At 45.3% G+C, this 23,304-nt stretch overlaps 1 protein-coding gene across 1 annotated transcript; it reads left to right on the top strand.

Annotated features, from left to right (window-relative positions):
- Positions 1-1,352: 1,352 nt before the first annotated feature.
- On the top strand, positions 1,353-23,115 carry hmbox1a (homeobox containing 1a). The gene is given in 11 exon segments (XM_042071731.1): positions 1,353-1,899; positions 7,327-7,882; positions 7,884-7,972; positions 9,399-9,484; positions 10,190-10,300; positions 12,036-12,192; positions 14,234-14,316; positions 14,814-14,909; positions 15,502-15,623; positions 16,034-16,090; positions 18,125-23,115. Coding segments are annotated over 10 exon segments (1,791 nt in total). The 5' UTR covers positions 1,353-1,899; position 7,327; the 3' UTR covers positions 18,560-23,115.
- The last annotated feature ends 189 nt before the right edge of the window (positions 23,116-23,304 follow it).

Genomic DNA, 23,304 nt, shown 5'->3' with positions numbered 1-23,304 from the left:
CTAAATGCTAACACCACATCTATTACAAATGTTGTAACATACCTGTTGCATTTTGAATGGCATTTTGCTATAACAGCTGAAAGTGAAAGCTCAATGACATATGGTGCATCCATTGTTCCCTCCCTTACACTCAATGTAATAGCTTATTGATCAGATTTTTATTTTGGATTGATAAAGTAATCTGTTAATGTATTCATGCACAATACATGTTTGTTCTCCAACATGTAAAAACGCTGTATCCATGACTAACATTATACACAGTAACTCTTCAACAAAGGATGTAAGGATTTGGAGACATAAAAAGCGCTGTTTCACTGTTAACTGCCACAACCCAAGAGCCAAGGATTTATCCTTTTTGGTCTTTTTAACCAGAGTCTGTGCAGACAGCTGTGACTGGAAGCTGGACAATGAATTTCTTTTGTAATAGCAACATGACTTATGGGCCCCTATGAATCTGCTGGTTTGGACACTGCAACAGACATGATCTTCGAGACTCATCACTGGCTCTTGAGCTGTTTGGGACACATATATTGTACCTATGAAGTCAAAGCAATGCATGGTGATTTTAAGATTAACCCCTGTTTTAATGGGGATTTTGTCTTCCCTATTCTCCTTTAAAGTTGTTTAACTCTGTGTCATGACAACAGCACCAGGCATAGCATGTGCCTCTGCTTTTAGTTTCAATATTAGCCAAATCAACCTCCTGCTACATCCCGACAGGTCACACTGCACCAGATAATAAATTGAATAACCTTGCTTGCTCCGTGTAATGCCCATTCTGTAGGCTACTCCTGAACAAGAAGAAATGCTCAAATGTATTGCCTGAATCAATGGTATGGTAGGCCTATAGTGAGTTTTTCAGAACTTTGCAAAAAAAAAACTTTTGTGTCTAATTTTACCAGAGGCTCTCCTTATGACTCTTTGATGCTTGCTTTTTAAGTGAGCACATGTTCAAAACTCCTCAGAAGTCTTCTGAATATAACCAAAACAATCTGTCTCCTGCTGAGTCTTAATGAGACACTGTCTTCATTTAGGCAATGAACATTATTTGTATAATTGGGAGTCCCACTCTCTATTGTGTCTTAGTTTGCTTTGGAAGTAAACATATAGGCTGTCACACGTCTAACTGCCACACCCATATTATGTAACAATTAAATGTAGAGACTGTGGACAGTTTATGTTATCAGCGATCACTAGAGGGCACCCATGTCATTCCAAAATTATTTAGGAAATCGTTCCCCAAAGTTCTCCGCGCAGGCTAGGAGCGTCAGTTGCCACTCCAGACACTTTATGACCAGACAATAGCCTACTTCTGACTGATTGCTTACACAATTAAGTGGAAATCATTACTCGTCCCCTGCGCTCGTGTCAGACGTGTGCCAAAATGTGTCAAAGACTTAGGTTACAAAACTGGCCTCTAATATGACTTATCAACTGTACTATCGCCCATTGAATGTTTTCTCATACTAGGCTATTTAATGTCCGATAATATCGCAACAATAACCTTCTATAATGTCATCAGATCAAATGTCGTTTCAGCAAGAAAACATACAAATCAGAGGTGAAGAAGTAGACTGACGGACGGCTTTGCTCAGGGTTTGCTAGTCGCTTCATACTCATCATTCCTCCCGGTTCTTCATGCCAAGGGAACTACGACTCCCATGAAACCGCATAGTGCCTACTGTTAATATCAATATGGCTTCTGTCTGTCAGACAAAGGCAAATCTGTCTCGCATCGAAATGAAATCAATTTAGGAGGACAGCGAGGGCGAGCTAAGCAAACAAAATCCCCGGTGCATATTTGTGTCGGGAATCAGGGGAAACAGTTACAGTAGGACCAATACATTGCCCAGTAATTAAATGCTGTGGTGGACAGAGGCCCAAGATTCACAGATCAAGGTAAGACTATAACGTTAACGCCAGCTCAAATTATGAAGTGAGCAAGAAGGGCTCTGCAAACAAGTCTGGCTATTATTTTGCTTTGACCTCTGTCTTGCAAACCAGACCCTTGTCCATTGTCTGTTTACACCGCTAACAAGCGCTGCTTGTAATTGTTCACGCATCGCATGCACTCCGATACTCTGTCAACGCTGTCAAGAGTTTACAAAATATTGTTATGACTAGCTTTGTCGCTAGCACGCTATACAGAATTGTGATTTGGCGTTAGCTTGAAGTATCACTGACGGTGGTTAGCCAATGTACGTTGCTAACGCGCCAGCAAATGCCTCTGACATGGACCCGTTACATGCAGACAATTGCACATTAACTATGCATTCTGATTGAGATTAAAGCAAGCTTCATATATGATTGGAGTCGAGTAAAAGTTTGTGTCAGTTCAAAGCAGAGTCGTTCGGTAATGCGACAGTTAGCTAGCTAGTTAGCAAAGTTCCTACCTTGCTAACGGAAAGTGAACTGTCACATAATGGTAGGTCGGCATCAGTAACGTTAACGTTAGATATACGTTAGTTACTGTAAAACCATTACATCAGCTAGCGAGCTAGCTATCAAATTGTATAATTTAGAGACAGCGAGGTGCAACGTGATTTGTTATACGGGCGTTACTTTACATTTGATTTGGCATCCTTCATAACATGTAGCGTGTCTTGCAAGACATCATTGACTGGGTAGCTGCAATGCAATCATGAAAAAAAAAAATGCATCAGTCGTATAATGCTAGCTTGAATATGTTGCAAGATTAGCTGGCTAGTGAGCTAGGTGAGGCTAATTTACCTTGCTAGCTATTGTTTGCTAGCTAGTGAATTCTAAGTTAAACTTCTAGTTACGGAACAAGCTATCTCTTAAACCTAAAAGTCAACACCTAACCGTATCACATCCTCGCGAGGGTTTTACTAGTTAGGCAAGCAGAAGTACTTGTGTTGGCGGGACTGCTATTTATAACCCCTAACGTTACTTAAGAGAACTACCCAATGTTGTCGTCTCTGCCAAGTGCCAATGGCGGCAGAGGCAGCCACAGCCCACTGCGTGAAGTTCTATTTCAAGTCCAAGGCACGCTGCACAACTTTTCAGATTGTGCGTTCTTTTCAAAACTTGTGTAACAAAGACTTTGACATTACTGCGCAGACGTAGGCTTTTTATAAGACTCTGCATTTTGAATTATGTGACAAAACATTGTGGCATGCGCTTTGGTTCTTGAGATATCTATTTTGATACAATTTGACACAGTTTGTGAATGGACTCAACTTTGAGTCAGTTGTAGCTATGTTCAGAACGTATTACAATTGCAACATGATTACCATTTCGACTGGCTATTCTAGGCTGCTGATATAAACTAAAAAAACAATGTATTTAGAATCAGAAGATTATGCGTATAGTGAGCATCGCGAAGGTCATTGTGTAGCCTAGTTGTATGGCAGTGAATCTTGTTAAATTAGAATTACTCCCAACCCTTATTCTTAGACGCATTTGAGCTGAACCACGTCAGGTTACCCTTCCCCTCTCCCTGTTCATGCACTGATGATAACCATAGAAAAAGACATATGGTTTACATGAACCCCCCCACCCCCAAACACACACACACACACACACACACTTTAAAGTTGTGCCCTGGTTGTGTCCATAGACAATGGGTTAAATGAATCAGGCTGAAGCACTCCTCCCTGTGTTCAAAAATGAATATCCTATGCAGATTTAAATAAATTGTTGACCAATGACCAAGATAGGAAATGGAAGTTTTGATGTCATTGAAATGTTGCATTAAAAAACACAGAGGATAGTAATCATCTCTCCGTGAGGGCAGACTTCATCCAGCTCAGAGCCTAAGGATTGGGAGGCATCTATTCACTGAACTTCAAAGGCCTGCGGCCATACTGCAGGCTGGTGTGAACGGAAATCTTTCAGCGGAGATTCTGCTGAGCAAAGGTGCATGAATAAACCTGAGGAGCGCTTGTCAGCAGAGCTAAACTGCTCCTGTCGAGGTGCTTGACATTATATGAGGAACAGCTGTAGAGTGAGACTTATAAAAGATGGAACGTTATAACGTTAGGCGTTATAAAAGATGGAACAAATGCGACATATTTATCCATCCCCCCCTCCCTTTTCTTTTTTCTAATTTAATACGCCAGAGCTGCTTTCTTTTTACTTCACAAATTCCATTCGCCCTGGTTGCTCAGTCTTATATCTGTTCCAGGCTACATCAGAATTGCTGTCAGTGTGCATTAGTAGCCTATACCTTAAGCTTTACATTCACAATCTACTGAAAAGGGCCCTCAAACACCAACAGAAGAAGAACAAAGAGAGGGTTTTTTTTTTAATCCAGGTGGTCTGGCAACATGGACTGTGGCCACAGATGCTGCTTAGCCTTGTTGTTGCTGCATCTGACACTGGAGGAATTCAAGTGCAAGGCTATGTTTTTCACCACCGCTGGCAAGCTAAAAATATGCACACCTGTAGGAACAAGTGTCTAAAGATGGAAAGGCATCATTTCAGTAACCACACCGTGTTGCTGTTTGTTGCACGTCTACGGTCACTGCTGGTGTGCGGACACATAGGCTTAAATATGTCACTTTAAAATAAGAGCAGGCAAATATGGCACAAAACAAGGAGTGACAAATGCAGTGATGATGTACAGGGACACTGAATATATCTTCTGTCTGTATAAAAGTCAATAGTTTGCTCTGAGTCTCAGAATATCAGTTTGTGTGTGTTTGTTTGTGGTGATCAACATTAGGCCTAAGGCAGACGACAATTAAGCCCAAAAAGAAAAGCAATTTGCCTGCTTATTATCGTATGTAATGAACTCTACTCCAGTTTCACATCACTAACAAAAGTGATGTCTCCTAACTCAATCTTAAACTTTTATCAGACATAACTGCAAGACATAATATGCCTTGGTGGTAGCACAGCCTACAGGGCTGGCGTCTTCCTGGTGTACGCTGTGCTCTTCTCCATGGCACATTTTGTACATTTTTGCGTGCACAGCACAGCACAGCACAGTGCATAAGACCCTACAGCCGCCTTAGATGACTCATCTTCTCTTTCACAGTCTACATAACAAAGCAGCACAGGAGAAGGAGATTAAAAAGAACGAGCCTGTTCTCAGTCGGCTGTCTTAGATGGAAATAATTCTTGGCTTTTTTTTTTATCTCCTTTAAGCCAGCCATTACCACCATTTCACCCCATCCCATCTCATATGCCCCCCCCCCCATCCATCCCATCTCATCTGACACCCCACCCCCCCACACACACTCCCTCCCACCCCTGACTAAGCCAGATTGTTCTGCCGCTGTGCTTAAAAAAGCCTGCTGAAGTTCTCTGATAACTGGCGATATTGTGGTGGTGGTTTTGGTGGTGGTGGTGGTGGTGGTGGGTGGAGCCCAGGGTGGATGCTGTTAGAGCCGGGTGGTTGGAGAGAGGCCGATAAATCTCCGAGGAGCCGCAGGCCGTGGGCAGATGTGATTGTGTGTGGGATGAAGGACCCGTGTGTGTGTGTGTGTGTGTGTGCTATCTGCAGTGTGTGAGAGAGTGATGAAGGCAAGGCAGCCAGTGCATGCTTTCATACTATATGTCATACGACGGCGGGAACACTGTGAGCAAAGGATCTGTTGTCATGGTAGACTATCGTGATATGTAATAGGCTGTCCGTGTGCCACATCACTCTCTCCAGCCCGGCTACAGTAGATCTGTCCTACTTTTGCGCAATGGAAAGCGATCAAAGGAGTGGAAATGGTCGACACACCCTCACACATATGCACAGAAAATATCTATATTCACAACAGATGTGAAATAGACACCCGCTCTTGAGTGAGGTAAACATGATTTCGATGATTTAATTCAAAGGGGAGGAGGTTAGCTGAATACCAGTTTTTACCTCAGTGAGGTAGGTCTCCACCTGGGACCTGGAGAAGGAACAGAGGGGTATATTTTTAGATGAGGGCAACCGAGGGTCAGGTGGAGGGCATCTAGGGCAGTAGAATGGTTGAAGGTGCTCATAGTAGCAAGAAGCACACATAGGCTCCTGTCTCTGACAGAAGGATGATGTGTTTTGTTGTTATGCCTGAAGGGAACTTAACGTCCCACCTTTGACTCTCGGCATCCAAAGCAGAGAGAGTTAAGCTGACAACCTAGCCTGGGTGCCAGCCAAACTTAGTCCCGCCCACAACATTTGAGGTCGGGAAGTTCATATTCTGACTAGAATTGGAGTATGACAACGTCAGGCTACTGACAACCTAGAACTCACAGTTAAATCAGTCAGATTAAACTGTATGGTGAGCAGCAAATATACAAATAAAATCCATATGTGGCTAAACCCCCTTTAGGGAGACCACTATAGTTCATGTGCAGAACTTCAAAGATGCAGTTTGTGTCAACAAGTGCACTCTACACACATATGTCTTTGTTCACATGATTTCAAGCGGTCAAATAAATGGCAAGTTCATTGTAACAATCTAGTCTCACTGAATGCAGGGGATGTCAACACTACATTTACAATCTCACCAACATCACAAATCAGCTATACTCTTGTATGCAACATTAGATGAAAGACTACGCCTTACTTTCTGTGAGACACAGAAATGGACTTGTCGTTGATTTAACAACAGCCACATCATCAGTAGTTTTATAAGGTCAATGCTTCTCTGAACGTGTTATGTTCTTACATGAGAGAGAAGTTCTGATTTTTTTCTGTTCTGCTATCTGTCATCAGTTCAAGAACATAACAACAATATTCTGATCTAGAGCTAACAAAGATGGCCTGTCTGTGTTGCTCTGGTTAAGGGCAGTGAGTTTGTTGTGGTTTGTTTGATCTGTGTTTTCCCTTGTTGGAGTCATGTGGCGTTAAGTCAGACCTCTATGCCCAGGTCTTAATCAGACCACGACTGGACTGGATTGATGGACAGATAGGAACCCTAACCTTCTACTTGTCAGATACAGAAATATGTTCTTGTATACCGTAACTTGAGAGTGACAGACAGTTTGACAAGTTTTCTAAAAATTAACGTTTTGCATTTTTGTGTTTGTGTCTCTCACTTTCTCTGTCTGTCTTCTTTCTCCCTCTCGATTTCATTCACTCTTTATTCACCATCCTCCACTTTTCTGTTTTTCTATCTTACTCTTTATTTCTCTCTTTTTCTCTGTCTTTTGGCCTGTTTTCACCATGCTGTATCTCTCCATTCCTTTACATTCTCTTTCCTTCTCTTTCTTGTTCTCACACTCACACGTTTCCCTTTCTCTTCTCCCCCTCTCCTTCCATCCCTTCTTCTCTCTTCCTACCTCCCCTGTCTCTCTCTCTCTCTCTTCCTACCTCCCCCTGTGTCTTTCCATCTCTCTCTCTCTCTCTCTCTCTCTCTCTCTCTCTCTCTGTCTGTCCAGAATGTCTCATTACACAGACGAGCCTCGGTACACCATCGAGCAGATCGACCTGCTCCAACGGCTGCGTCGCACGGGCATGACCAAGCCGGAGATCCTGCACGCGCTGGACACCCTGGAGCGGCTCGACCGCGAGCACTCGGACAAGTTCGGCCGCCGCCCGGCCCCTTCCTTGTCCGCCCCGCCCACCAACAACGGCGCGCCGGCGCTCGCCAACAGCCTCGCCGTCGCCGCCGGCAACAGCAACAGCAGCATTACCGCCTCCTCCTCCACCGGCAAAACCTCCAGCCCCCTCGCCTCGTCCAACTGTAACGCCTCAGCCGCCATCGCCGCGGCCACCTCCACGACCTCCACGGCAACCCAGACGGCCTATCGGGGTGCCGCTCTCTCACCATCCTCAGCCAACAACTACGACACCTCGCCCCCTCCCATGGCGCTGCCACTCTCCCTGCCCCCGCCCTCCATGCCAACCCCGATGCCCCTGCCTACCTCGGCCCAGAACGGGCGCGGGGACGCCTTGGCCGTCATGCCCAACGGTAAGCTCTCGCCGCCCCGCTACCCCCGTCACCAGCGCCCCCCCGCGGCCCTACGGGTACGAGCCTACGGAGGACGAGCTGGACATCGAAGACAAGGTGGAGGAACTAATGAGGTTAGTTCCACTGCTGGGCATAGCCAGTCCGATACAACACAATAGTCTATAGAGTGACACCAATTACAGTATGTGCTAAACGTTTAACTCCCTTGCTGGGACAGTTAGTAGTAGATTCAAAAGAAGCAAACTTTTGGACAGACAACAATCTGATTCTCCTCACCTAGCTGGTGCTTGCAAATGTATTCTCTTTTTTTGTGGAATGTAAGCAGATAGCACTTAGCAAGTTATCATATGAGGAGCTTAGTATGTGCTTCAGTGTTTCAGATTCCCTTGTTATAAAACACACACACACACACACACACACACATACACATACACATACACATATACGCCATCAGCTCTTGACACCTGATAGGCCGAAGGGCAGCTGTCTTACAGAGAAGAGCTGGGGTCATGTCTGGTGGATTAAAGCCTGATATCTTGTTTCTTATTGAAAGTGCTCAGATTCAGGTCAGTGGAATAATGGGACTATGGAGGCATCACTAGACCATGCGTTTGATGAGTAGCCTATGTAATGGGAATACTACATGCAGAGTTTCTGTGGATTGTGTACAGTGAATTAACTTATGGACATTTGAATGAGAGGGTGTTTCATTTCATGAAGAGTATGTTAGTATCAGATTGAGACTGAGAACACAAAGTCCTTGGACATTGTGTTTGTGTGTTAAAGTAACCTGTTAAGGTGCTTTTAGGTCATAGGCATTACACTGATAACATACATTAAATGAACACACAACACACGCACACACACACACACACACACACACACACACACATACACGCACACACACACACACGCCACAAATAAACAGACGATTGCTCTTAAGAATGAGTTGGTGTTTTCCAGATCAGTTGCTTTTCTGGTCTAGCTCTGTATATACTGTACGTTGGCTAGCGTACGCTAATGCTGTGCAGACAGAGGGAGGGTGTGGAGGGAGGAGCACGGTGAGAAGCCAAGCAGATGGGGAGGACTGGACTGAATGCTTTCATCAGCAGTGCGAGTTCCTGTTAGAGCACGTCGCCTCGCAGGTTAAAACACTGGGCCATAAACTGAACCAGGTGTGCCGTTCACCAGTACAGTGTGTGTCTGTGTTTGTGTTGGAGACGTTAGCAGGCAAGTGTTATACTCAGTGGGAGTGAGCGACAATTTCACACTGACATTTCATGCTGGTTTTTTTTTTTTTTTTTTTACTTCCAGTTTCTCTCAAATGTTCCAGGACTGAGCATAAACTGAGAAAAGAAATATTCTGAATCATCTAACCCATGGATGACTCACATGTAATACTGTGTCTGTGTGTGTGTGTGTGTGTGTGTCTGTGTCTGTGTGTGTGTGTGTGTGTGTGTGTGTGTGTGTGTGTGTGTGTGTCTGTGTGTCTGTGTGTGTGTGTGTGTGTGTGTGTGTGTGTGTGTGCTGGATCCACAGACGGGACAGTGCCATAATAAAGGAGGAAATTAAAGCCTTCCTGGGTAATCGGCGCATCTCTCAGGCTGTGGTGGCTCAGGTCACAGGTAGGCGGCTCTCTCTGCCTCACACACCACCCCTCTGTCCACCCACAGTCTCACATTCACTGCTTCTCTCACACACACACACTTACTGCTTCACCCACAGACTCACTACTTCACTACTACACTCACAGACTCACTGCTTCACACAGCGCCTCACTGTTTCACTACTACACCAACAAACTCACTACTACACCAACAATCTCACTACTGCACCCACAGACTCACTGCTTCACTACTACACACACAGACTGATTCACCTCACCCCTTTCTCCAGCTCAGTTTCGAATGTGCTACAGTAGAAACAGCTCTGGCTCTAACGTGTGTGAGCGGACACTGTGGATATTACCCATCACAGTCCCACGCCTATGTGTTGAAATGGAACACATGCTATCACTGTTTGGGTGTCTAGTTCGTTTAGCCGGGGAACCCGCGTTCACTTTTAGTTGTCTTCACTGCCATAGAGCCCTCCTCTTTTACCCCATGTCATTTTTCCCTTTCTCTCTCCCTCATTTTGATCTCCTTCTTTTGTTCCTCCTCGTTTTTTCCCTGTTCCACTTTGTTCTCCTACTCTCCTATCTCTGCCACATCTCCCATCTCCGACTCATTATCTCCTTTATCCCTTTCTTTTTCTCTCTCTCCCTCTGTGCTCTCCCTCCCTCCCTCCCCTCCCTCTCTCTACCCCCCCCCCTCACCCTTCCCATGCTGTAGGTATCAGTCAGAGTCGTATCTCCCACTGGCTGCTGCAACAGGGCTCTGACCTCAGCGAACAGAAGAAACGCGCCTTCTTCCGCTGGTACCAGCTAGAGAAGACTACGCCTGGTAATGCCCAACAACAACAACTACAGCAGCAGCAACAACAACAACAACAACAACAACAACAACTCCACCACCCCCATCGCTACGGCAACAGCACCCTGCTCCCATCTGGGCAGCCCCTCTTCAGCTGTTCGACTCGATCGATCCATTATTAGATAATGATCAATTGCCCAATCAATCAATCAATCAGCCAATTAAGCAGTAAATCCGTGATTAAAAGCTCTCGTCCCAAACCCCATGCTCCAGTGTCCTTGTCTCTGTCTGTGCTGTGCCTTCACCTGTAATCAGCCTCTGGCCACCACAGTGCTGCGCCATTTCCTGTTGCCTCTGTAGGAGGACAGTGCCCCCTGGTGGGCTGTGACGAGCATAGGGGAGGTGCAGTCTCTGCTCCTGCTCCTCCAGCCTTACACATGGATGTGTACTGAGGACATGAATAGGAATTCTTGCCTAGTTATTCTCTTTTTTTTTCTCATGCCAGACTGGAGGGCTGTGCATTGCAGTGACTGGATGGGGGTGTGGTGAACTCTCAGCTTTAAAATGGATGTAAAAAAAAAAAAAACACTGGCCAAATGTATGTATAACAGGCCACTGACCAAAGGTCACTATGTAAATGATATAAAATATCATATAAAGTATCCCTGTATCTGCATTGCGTTACACAGCAGATTTATTTTTTATTAAATATATCATTCCATTAAGCTCATATTCATGTGTTTTTCTGTGTGTGAGTGTGTGTGTTTGTGTTTTTCAGTCATCATGTGAGTTAGTCAGATTTCATTTGCTAGGGCGGCCCATTTAGCCGACATAAATGTCTTAGCATGCGTAGATAGCGTAGTCCTTCATTTTTTTTTTTTTGGCTTTCTCCTGAACTTCCCGTGTAAGCCAGTGGTGAGCCTGTGAGGGATTGGCAGAGCAGGTGACGACCTTGGCTCTGCAGAGACTTTCCCCACTTATGGTTAAAAAGTGCCTGACGCGCAGGCTGATCAATGTCACCCCGTTAGAGCCGGGAGCCCAGGCCAGTAGGGATTTGGCGAGCGTTCAAGCAGCTGACAGACATAAAAGGAGTCTTGGTAATGGGGCAGGAGGTTGTCTAAGCGTAGCGGTGATTGATGTGATTGTGTTGGGGCGTGGCGTGGTGACACGTGGGAGGTGACCCCTGGAGTCCGCCCGAGGATGAGATGAGGCGTTATGCTGCATCATGGTTCTCATCAGAGCTGCCCAGAGGTAGACCTGTCTGTCTGCCTGACTGACTGACTGTCTACCTGCCTGTCTGTCTGTTTACCCTACTGAGGTGAGAAAGATCAGGGTCCAGGTGGCTCTGACAAGTCTGGGTCCACGTTAGGATCTGCCTCTTTAGGTTGTTTCCTTGGGGTAGAACTCAACCCCCGTCTGCAGCCTGGCTTCTGTCCAGCTGACAGACTATTAAGTTGTTGCTGCCCTGGCTGGATAAAGGGCATTTCGCCAGTTAGCGCCAGTGAGTTTGACTGCTAATGAGCAACACCCCCTCTTCCTCCTCACAGCCCAATGCACTTATCAAAGGACACATAGTAGACCCCCTTTCATAGCCTGCCGTGTGTGTGTGTGTGTGTGTTCAAGTGTAATTCTGAGAAAAATGTGCTGTGTGTTTGTTGAACTGGACTAAAGGACTAAAGCCATATGTTGCACCATGATGTGTATTTGTGTGAGCCTGCGTTTTCTTTTTACTCATCACAATATGTGTCTGACTCCCCACCCCCAGGTGCCACTCTGAACATGCGCCCCGCCCCTCTGGCCTTGGAGGACATTGTGGAGTGGCGACAGACTCCGCCTCCCTTAGGCTCCACCCCTGGCAGTTTCCGTCTCCGCCGGGGCAGTCGCTTCACGTGGAGGAAAGAGTGTCTGGCAGTGATGGAGAGGTGAGACTCACAGCAGAGCACCTGGCAGGGATAGACAGGTAAGACTCACAGCAGTACACCTGGCAGAGATAGACCGGTGAGACTCACAGCAGAGCACCTGGCAGTGATGGAGAGGTGAGACTCACAGCAGAGCACCTGGCAGGGATAGACAGGTGAGACTCACAGCAGAGCACCTGGCAGGGATAGACAGGTGAGACTCACAGCAGAGCACCTGGCAGTGATGGAGAGGTGAGACTCACAGCAGTACACCTGGCAGAGATAGACAGGTAAGACTCACAGCAGTACACCTGGCAGAGATAGACAGGTAAGACTCACAGCAGAGCACCTGGCAGTGATGGAGAGGTGAGACTCACAGCAGTACACCTGGCAGAGATAGACAGGTAAGACTCACAGCAGAGCACCTGGCAGGCCGGGACAGGTGAGACTCACAGCAGAGCACCTGGCAGAGATAGACAGGTAAGACTCACAGCAGAGCACCTGGCAGGCCGGGACAGGTGAGACTCACAGCAGAGCACCTGGCAGAGATAGACAGGTAAGACTCACAGCAGAGCACCTGGCAGTGATGGAGAGGTGAGACTCACAGCAGTACACCTGGCAGAGATAGACAGGTAAGACTCACAGCAGAGCACCTGGCAGGCTGGGACAGGTGAGACTCACAGCAGAGCACCTGGCAGAGATAGACAGGTAAGACTCACAGCAGTACACCTGGCAGGGATAGACAGGTAAGACTCACAGCAGAGCACCTGGCAGGCTGGGACAGGTGAGACTCACAGCAGAGCACCTGGCAGAGATAGACAGGTAAGACTCACAGCAGTACACCTGGCAGGGATAGACAGGTAAGACTCACAGCAGAGCACCTGGCAGAGATAGACAGGTAAGACTCACAGCAGAGCACCTGGCAGTGATGGAGAGGTGAGACTCACAGCAGTACACCTGGCAGAGATAGACAGGTAAGACTCACAGCAGAGCACCTGGCAGGCTGGGACAGGTGAGACTCACAGCAGAGCACCTGGCAGAGATAGACAGGTAAGACTCACAGCAGTACACCTGGCAGGGATAGACAGGTAAGACTCACAGCAGAGCACCTGGCAGGCTGGGACAGGTGAGACTCACAGCAGAGCACCTGGCAGGGATAGACAGGTAAGACTCACAGCAGAGCACCTGGCAGAGATAGACAGGTAAGACTCACAGCAGAGCACCTGGCAGTGATGGAGAGGTGAGACTCACAGCAGTACACCTGGCAGAGATAGACAGGTAAGACTCACAGCAGAGCACCTGGCAGGCTGGGACAGGTGAGACTCACAGCAGAGCACCTGGCAGAGATAGACAGGTAAGACTCACAGCAGTACACCTGGCAGGGATAGACAGGTAAGACTCACAGCAGAGCACCTGGCAGGCTGGGACAGGTGAGACTCACAGCAGAGCACCTGGCAGAGATAGACAGGTAAGACTCACAGCAGTACACCTGGCAGGGATAGACAGGTAAGACTCACAGCAGAGCACCTGGCAGAGATAGACAGGTAAGACTCACAGCAGTACACCTGGCAGGGATAGACAGGTAAGACTCACAGCAGAGCACCTGGCAGAGATAGACAGGTAAGACTCACAGCAGAGCACCTGGCAGGCTGGGACAGGTGAGACTCACAGCAGTACACCTGGCAGGGATAGACAGGTAAGACTCACAGCAGTATACCTGGCAGAGATAGACAGGTAAGACTCACAGCAGAGCACCTGGCAGGCTGGGACAGGTGAGACTCACAGCAGTACACCTGGCAGAGATAGACAGGTAAGACTCACAGCAGAGCACCTGGCAGGCTGGGACAGGTGAGACTCACAGCCTTGGAGGTTTGAGAGTGAGAAAGCACCACACCCCAATCATTTCAATGACCAAAGACCTTAAAGACGCAAAGACGCAAAGGTAAATTTGACATAAAGGCAGCAGCACTGGACATGCAGAAGCCTGGTGTCTTGGAGGGAGAGCCGTCCTGGATGGAAATGTCTAGAAGCTCACCTGTGTTCCACGCCTGTTCTTCTCCTGCAGCTACTTCAATGATAATCAGTACCCCGATGAGGCCAAAAGGGAGGAGATCGCCAACGCCTGCAACGCAGTCATCCAGAAGCCAGGTGAGATTCTCACTCAGCCATTTTAACACACACTACCATTTTCATCCAAAATAAGAAGCTCATCCATTTAAAGAACATTCTGCCATTGAAAATCTTAGAATTCAATTTTAGATATAACACAGTGGCCAATCAACATCCAAGTCTATTTAACATTGCACAACATGACACAGGATACAGCGACAATGCACAGTTGGGTGGTGACAGTCGCAAAACGCGCCACATGGAGACTGAATGCCCAACCAAAGAACCAAAAGCAAAATTAATAGTTATTCAGAATAATGATACTCTGTCATTGTCATTCTCTTTTTTTAAAATAAAGGATGTGCAAAATGATATAAATGATTGTAGGATTAAAGAGACACCTCTTTTTTCCTAGAATAGAGGGAGTAATAGATGACCAGTACAGTCTAGGCGAGAAAGAGACTTTACATGCGCAGGCAGGTCTACAGGCTCAGCACTAAGCCCATGTCTCTTCCTCTCCTTCCTCTTCCTCTCAGGGAAGAAGCTGTCGGACCTCGAGAGGGTCACATCCCTCAAAGTTTACAACTGGTTCGCCAACCGGCGGAAGGAGATCAAGCGAAGAGCCAACATAGGTAAAGTTGAAGTCCCCCTGGGGAGAGAGATCCGTCGTTGACCCTTGCTAAAAAAGAATGAGGATCCAAAAATAATGGAGTTCTATATTAGTGTATAATACAACACCCTTGCCCTCTTTAGTGTTCTTACAGCAGATATACTACATCTTATAGGACTTCTACAGTCCCCAAATACTATAAGATTCCTATAATATTTACCGGTATTTAGTGTATATACTATTTACCATTACAGTTTACCATAATATCTTGTCCCAAAGATTCCTATAATTATATAATCTTGTCCTATATTCCTGTGTTTCCTATAAGATTCCTATAATTATATAATTTTGTCCTATATTCCTATATTTCTTATAAGTATATAATCTTGTCCTATATTCCTGTGTTTCCTATAAGATTCCTATAATTATAATATTGTCCTATATTCCTATATTTCCTATAAGATTCTTATAGTTCTTTTTCGTAAGGGGAGGTGTAGGGGCAGTGAGAACTCGACCCGCTGCCCAGTGCTCAGATATGTTATGGCGAGGTCTGTGAACTCGACCCGCTGCCCAGTGCTCAGATATGTTATGGCGAGGCCTGTGTTTTTTCGAAGAAGCAGCAATCCTGGAGACGCATGGGATCGACGTCCAGAGTCCTGGCGGTCACTCCAACAGCGATGACATTGACGGCGGCGACTACCCAGAGCAGGTGGCCTCGGATCAAACTCTAGGAGGGGTAAGACTCACTTGACTTCTCTATTCTTTTGCTTACTTATTTGACTTAGAGGGTGCAGTATGGAGAGTTCCTCGAGGGCAAACGATTGCTGTGTATGGTAATATGTATTCAGTGCATCAAAGAACATTTGTCTTCTTTCTGTTGATGGCATTTTTTTTCATCTGGCCAAACAAATAAAATGCATAAAATACACTGCACTGGATCACTGCACTTTTTATAATGATGCCTTTTAGACTTGTGGGATAATCTGCAACCATTTACAAACAATACTGCCACATACTGCTCTTTTGGTGTGGAGTCATGAGCATACGCTAATTTGAAATCCTGATAGCGTTTATGTGAAGTGAGCCATGTGTGTGCGCCTGTGGCGATGGCGCTGACTTGTCGTGTGGTCTTTTTATCTTGATAAGAGAGCAGTGGCCAGAGCGTTTGGCTTCAGCAGAGGTGGCCTGTCATCTCCCACTCAGGTATGCGAAGATTCTCACCAGATTAACCCAACCAAAAAAACAAAACAACAAAATAATCTCACCAGATTAACACAACCCCAAAAAAATCTCATCAGATTAACATAACCAAAACTGTGCACCATGCATATTTACATCAGATTAACACAACCAGAAGTATGCACCATTTATAATCTTTTGCGATTAGGATAATCTGCACCATTACCATTTATATTCTCTTCAGCAAGGAGATGCTTTCTTTGCTAAGCATTAGTATACCTTTGTGGGCAGTGACAACACACCACTGGGTTACTTAAACAGGGATGATGTCAATTTGATTTGGCCTATTTGAACAAGATGGATAGGAATTTGATGAACTGTTTAATTATAAATCTTAGCTAGTCATGGTAAGAGCTAAAGGACCTCTGCTGCCATTGGTGGCACATCACTGGTTGTTTCTTTACCACAGAATCCAGTCAGTTCTGATTCACATAAATTAAAATCATTTTATTTATCTATAGATTAAACCACCATTGATTCTGGAGGGTTTTTCTAGAATTCTGAATCAAATTGACAACATCCTTGGTTTCCTTTCAGTTTTGGTCTTCTCCTCACTTTGTTTTCCTCTGAGAACCACTCTTACTTTATCTTCTTGCATCCAGTGTTGGTGACCAAGAGCTGAGTGCATGGAATAAAAACCCTGGCTGTTTTAATTCCTCTTTCTATCCTCTACGTGCATTTCAAACCTCCATGCCAAGAGCACTGCTTTAATTGTACAGTGAACGCACTGCATTTGAAAGAGTGTGAAAATAGGCAACACAAGAACGGCCCTGATCTGCTCACGGTTTAGGTGTGTGTGTGTGTGTGTGTGTGTGTGTGTGTGTGTGTGTATGGATTGCATTTACATTTCTAACAACAAACAAATGCATGGGCGAAAATGTGCACTGACTAGACATTCCACAGAGCATATTTTCTAGCAGGAAACACCTCTAGTCTGTTCTTACTGATTTGCCCTCATAAATATGCATTTTGAGAAGAAGCGAATTCATTCAATTCATTAATTAATTAATTTCATTTCAGGGAATGTGGGGATTCTGCCAATTTCTCAAGCAAAACATATATATGCTTAGTTTATAGTCACTTCATATTCACTATATACTGTACGTATATATTTTTTTGGAGGATTGGGCAGAACACTGTTGGCATTTGTTGCTTCTCTGGTTTGCCATATTCTCTTCTCACCACATTAACTTCCTAAGAAATAGATTCAGATAGATGGAGTCTTTGGTCTTGTAACTGCCAGTTTTGCATCTAACAGCATATTTACTCTCTGCTTGAAACTAACATATTCCAAGGATGATGCATTAATTGTCCTTTTTCAGTCTATTTTGTTGTCCAAAGTGGTCATGGCTGATGTATATATACAGTACAACACTGCTAACCCATGCCTATAAGTGCCCAGAACATTTTTCTTGTACAGTATACTTTTTCCCTGTGTACTTTCCGTTAATCTTTTACAAGATGTTTACCAAATAAATGTGCAAAGCAGGGGTGGAAATTACATTTTGAAAATGTGTACATCAACCAGCCACTGGCTGGAATATTAAAGTATTACTTTGTGTCTGAAAACAGCCACTTCCATATTTGAGCAGCAATTGGCCTTGTCTAATTTCCATCCCTGGTGCAGACCATTACAGCATGTAAATCGGCACTCACTATTTCTGTGATGCTAGTAGATCAGGGCCGAAGTGTTGGGTAGGAGAAGAGTGCATGCCTGTCCCATGTTATATCCAGTTAAACCCGCTGGAGAACAAGCTGATTACAGCAAAAAAAGGCACGAGTCTCAGCACCCAGTCCATGCTCTGAGCTCCATAGAAACAAACGTTTTCACCAGGCTGGTGGAAAAATAAAATAAAATAAAATAAAATAAAATAAAAACCAGATAAATCCTGGAGAGCAAGCGGGTTGTGGATTCTCGTTCCTTCTTTTGCCCCAAGTGTGACACTAAAAACCTCCCCACCCCTACCCCTACCCTCCCCTCCCCTCTTGCGGTTGTAGGTCCCCACTCTGCTGCCCAGCTGGCTCTCCCCCTGGCCCAGTCCGGGCAGGGTGGGCCTGGCAGCTCAGAGGGGGGCAACTGCTGGTGGCGCCCCCTTGGGGCGATTCTTGGCAGGGCAGCAGGGGCAACAACAACAACAACAACAACAACAACAGCAACAACAACAACAGCAGCAGCAGCAGCAACCACAGCAGCAGCAACCTCAACCTCAGCAGCAGCAGCAGGCGTCGTCCGAGGCCTCCAGACTGACCGCTGTCTCCTGGTCTCCCTCCCCCCCCCAGGAGGACGGACCGGCAGGCCATGGCGGCGAGCACCAGGACCCGATCACGCTAGCAGTGGAGATGGCCGCAGTCAACCACACCATCCTGGCCCTCGCTCAGCAGGCCACCGCGGGCACCGGCGACATCAAGACCGAGGTGCTGGACGACGACTGAGTCACCGCCACGCCACCCACCACCCGCCACCCGTGCCGTCCCGTCCTACAGACACCCCACCCCACAACACGCGCACACACACGCACACACACACAGAACCCCCCCCCCCAAACACACACACACACAGAACCCCCCCCCCCCAAACAAACACACACACACACACACACACACACACACACACACACCCTTGCCCCTGGAGTGTATGCTGCCGAGCGGGCCAAGGGTGGGTGGGGTTTGAGGTGGGGGTGAGAGGGAGCAGAGACAGAGGTGGAGGAGGAGGAGACCTTGTGTGTAGGAGACGGAGTGTGTGTTTGTCAAAGTGTGACGTGCCCAACAGTAGGTGGAAGGTTGGTGCGTTCTGTCGTGTTGGTGACGTCAACGACCAAAAAAAAAAAAGATAACAAACAAAAACAGATATAAGGATTAAAGTAGAGACTCACCGCCATTTTCGACATTTACCCCCCCCCCCCCCACCACACAAAAAAAAATATCCTCCTCTTACAGCCAATATTGTGATATGATGCCCCCTATAGACAGAGGTGTGAATAGGCATCCTCGGCAGTTTTCAGTGTCTGTGAAACAGAAACATATATGCTCTTGTCTGTGTGTAACTAAAATCAGAATATTCTAATAATCTCAGAGCCTGTTAATTTCCTCTGGGGCATGACGTCATGTTGCCTATGCCTTTTCTGTTTGGTACACTTGCCCCAGACAAATCAACAACTGCCCCACACCCACCCCACCACCCGACTCCAGTATCTCTCAGCTGTTTTTCAGTTTCAGTCGAGGCGAGGTTCGTCTCCCTTCCTCCAAGAGGAACTCTTTCTGTGCTAACCGGCAGTAGCAAAGATGCCCCACTCCTGCTGCCTGTATCTATGCCCCCGCCCTTCTCTCAGATGCCAAAGGGGTATGGATCATCAAGAAGCAAACTGGAAATCAGATTGTCCGCAGGATCAAAGCAATTGTACTTTGTTCAGACATGACAGGTTCTTCCACTATTTAAGGTTCATCCTCTCAGTACCACACTGAAGAACAGTTTTAACTCTTTGGGATTTTTTTTGTCCTAGCTTTTTTCAAAGTTCTTAGACAGTGAAACTCCTCACACGACAGATAACCTCACAGAGTCATGTACAATAATATATTCTCTGAAGCTGCTGTAGATTAACCTATTATCAGTACAAATGTTGACTAGGTCATACTCCTCAGTTGCAAATAATGTGATGCTAACAGTGGTCTAACCAGTGGGACTTGGGTGAAATAAGACAGTATGAAAGCTGTTGAAAGGTGGGATGAGATGTTCAAGGAGAATGAGATTTTAAGGTAGCATGAGCAATCCTAATGCAGTTTGAGCAATTTCAAGATGATATGAGTGGTTTTAAGTTAGTATGAGCTAATTCAAAGTGGTATGAGTGGTTTGAAGATGGTATGAGTGATTTTAAGGTGGTGTGAGTTGTTTAAAGGTGCTTCTTTCTCGCACTTAAAGTGCAGTTGGGAGAAAATCAACTTCCTGACAATCAGGTGATGGAGAAGACCGTGTGACGAGGGACACGAAAGCGGTGTGCGTGTGTGCTTGTGTGTGTGTTTGTGTGTGTGCTTGTGTGTGTGCATGCATGCAAGAGGGACAGAGAGAGTGGGTGTGTGTGTGTTTGTGTTGTTAACTGGGTCACCAGTGTCTGGCTCTACCCAAAGTGATTATGTGTATGATTCCATGGAATGGGCCAGAGAGAGGGTGAAATGATGAGGGTTCGCAAATCATGTGCTACGCCACTCTCTTGGGTTAAACAAGCTATCAGACAGGCTGAAGATAAACGCATGAACGTGTCCACGCATTTTGCTCATTGTGTTAAATAACGTATTTGGCACACTAAACTCTTATTGTAGCCTTTTCTTATTTATCTTTTTGTGATCGGCAAAGAGATTATGGTAACATACTGTATGGGATTATTTATTGTTTTTATACCCCCCCTTCCCCACCAAGATTGTCACTTTAGTACAAAAGTACAAATAGACCCTCCAGTCTCACGATGAGAGTGCACATCCCTTGGTAGGAGAGTCTGTCGGACATCGGACATTAGTTCTTAGTTTGTGGTCATAAGGTGCTAGTTCAGAGGAACGACAGCAAACGTGGTGTAGGGACCTTATAAGCTGCTGTTATCAAACCTCATACACCAGTGTGTTGATTGAGGTCTGAACGTCCTACATAGGAACTATCGGTGCATTCCAGACAACTCGTAAGTCGGAGGTAGGACTTTGAAGTTTGGGTAGATCGACTTACCCTGAGTTTAGAAGTGGGAAATCCGACTTAAAGTAGTGTTTCATTGTACTTTCTTTCCAGTAGGAGGTGGTAATTCTTGACTTATCGAATTTGTCTGGAAAGAAATTGGGAGATTCCAACTAGGAAATATCCGACTAATGTGTTTTCTGGAACACAGCATAAAAATGAATTAGATCGGCACTTCGCCACAACTCACTGATTGGCTGTTCAACTGTGGACAGCTGTCTTCTCAACAGTCTTTAGACTACAAGCCCAGTCCACATTGCTGTAATATGACAGCATCAGTGCTGCGATAGGGAGCCAATGGGATGTTGTGGTCTAATAAACTTCTTGTGCAAGAATCCTATTGCCAGGAAAGAGTTCTGCATTAAACCATCACGTTAGGTCCCTAATTGAAATCCACTTTCCCAGTCATAACATTTTTTTTTTTTTTTCCGGGAATGAGAAGGTTTCTAAAAAGAGAACCTTAGAATGGATCATGTATGAGGTCAAGCCAAAGAGAATGTTATTTTATTTCTGCTGCACTTGGTTTCATCCATCTATCTTTCCAAACCATGTAGAGATGTGTTAGGATCACAGGCAGGTGTGTTAAGAGCCAGAGTACAAATCAGTAGACCAGATCTGGAGAGAGAATGTCGGGTTCACCAACCCCCGGATCCCCCTCTTTTCATACATATGTGGTTTGCTCCATAGCTCAGTGTTCTGCAAGAGGGCACTGTCAGGACGGGTCAAACCGTCCACTGGTAACGTACGAGTGTAGGTCTGTCTGATGGCATGAGACAGACGGGGACAGGCCCGGTTGTGGTCACTCAGAACCACCCACTGTGCTGTGTGTGACCCTTGACCCTTAGGACGCTGCTTTCAATGTGAACGGAAAATGACTAGATAAGCTTTTTTTAAAAAAAAGAAATCTACCCCCTTTCTCTTTCCTCAGTATCTATTGAATGATGGTTAAGCTGGTGTGTGAGTGCACCATGTCCTTTCCTCAGAGCCAAGCCAGACCCCTGCAATGCTCTGCTATCAGTATCCGCTAAACTAATGCTTACTTCTATATCAAGTGTAACTCAAGAGACTATATAGGAAAGCTGTTCTAAATCAAGAGATAGAAATATTATATATGTTTTGATTTATTTCTTTGTGCAAATTCTGCCAAGCAGAAATGTATAGCATCAAATGAACCTTTGTTATTATTTTGTCAAGAAATGCTTTATGTGTTTGAAACACATTTCCAGTTTCAAACTGTTCTTTAAAATAATCATGTTTTTATTGTTTTCATGTTTATCTGTTTTGTATTTTTTTATCATCATGTATGCACAATCTGCCTTTTTGCGTTTCCCCGAGTGTACTCTCTCTCTCAATGGTAAATTCACCTGTTTTGGGACGTTTTGGTATGAGTAGAATAATACATTTCAGAGCCCTTCTAGACTGCATTGTAGGTAGTCCTCAGACAGCTGTGTCCAAAACAAACAAACAAACAAACGAACGTCCCCCTCGCCGAGGTTGCGGTGCTAGAGCTAATCTTACCATTATATAATACTATCTATTTCACTCTCCCTTCAATCATGAGACATCACTAACCCTGTGGAACTTGTATAGGCTGTAATTAAGTATAAACAGTGTAGGCACATCAGCTCGCTTGCTAATGCCACTTAAAATACGGAGAGTTAAGTGCATGTGCGCCATGCACAGTTCATAGTGCACGGGTAGGTAGCCAAGGTCTTTGGAAACATAAATCACTTGTTACTCTTCCTGGACGCTGTTGGTCACTGCTTGTGCGCATATAGGCTACACACAATAACGTTTCTAGGCGTAAGTCAATGAAGAACACGGCTTCTGAGCAGATAGTCCCGAAGGCTCCTGATAAGCAACATCCGAGTGCTTGCAATGGTTCCACGAGGTTCCTCCCCGAAGAGATCTCCCCTCTCTGACCCTGAAGGAGGTAGTTTGCCATTGACCGCACGGGGGTACAGAACGCAGCCGTCTTGGTTTCCTACCCCTTGTTGAATATGTGAATATATTAAATATATTAACAGATGTTCTATGAGGTGAAATGGATAAAAACAATTGTTGTATCAATTTGAAATAGTTAAGTCCTGTATCTTCTCCTATTTCAGAATTTAGTGCCTTTTTTGGACAGTAGACTGTTCTGTAATTACTTTGTAGTATAAGATCTATATGGCTTTGTTACTTTTTTCTTTCTTTGTTTATTTTCAAATCTTTTTTTTTAAACTTGTGTTTATTTTAGTATCGTATCTTCTAAAGAATAAAGACTGAACAACGACGTCAGAGTTAATTTTTTTTCCCTAAATAAATGTTTCCATTCCATTGCAAATTCAGCACAATCAATGTAAACAGAATGCATAAACTACATTATCATTACCATTAAGTCACCTAATGATGATGAATATATATTTTAAATCACCCATTTCTTCGTGTGCACGTGTTCATGGTTATGCATTATGGCCAACAA

This window comes from Alosa sapidissima, chromosome 19 (assembly GCF_018492685.1).
Source record: "Alosa sapidissima isolate fAloSap1 chromosome 19, fAloSap1.pri, whole genome shotgun sequence".
In the NCBI taxonomy this organism is placed as follows: Eukaryota; Metazoa; Chordata; class Actinopteri; order Clupeiformes; family Clupeidae; genus Alosa; species Alosa sapidissima.
This window is presented reverse-complemented; position numbering and strand designations above follow the sequence as displayed.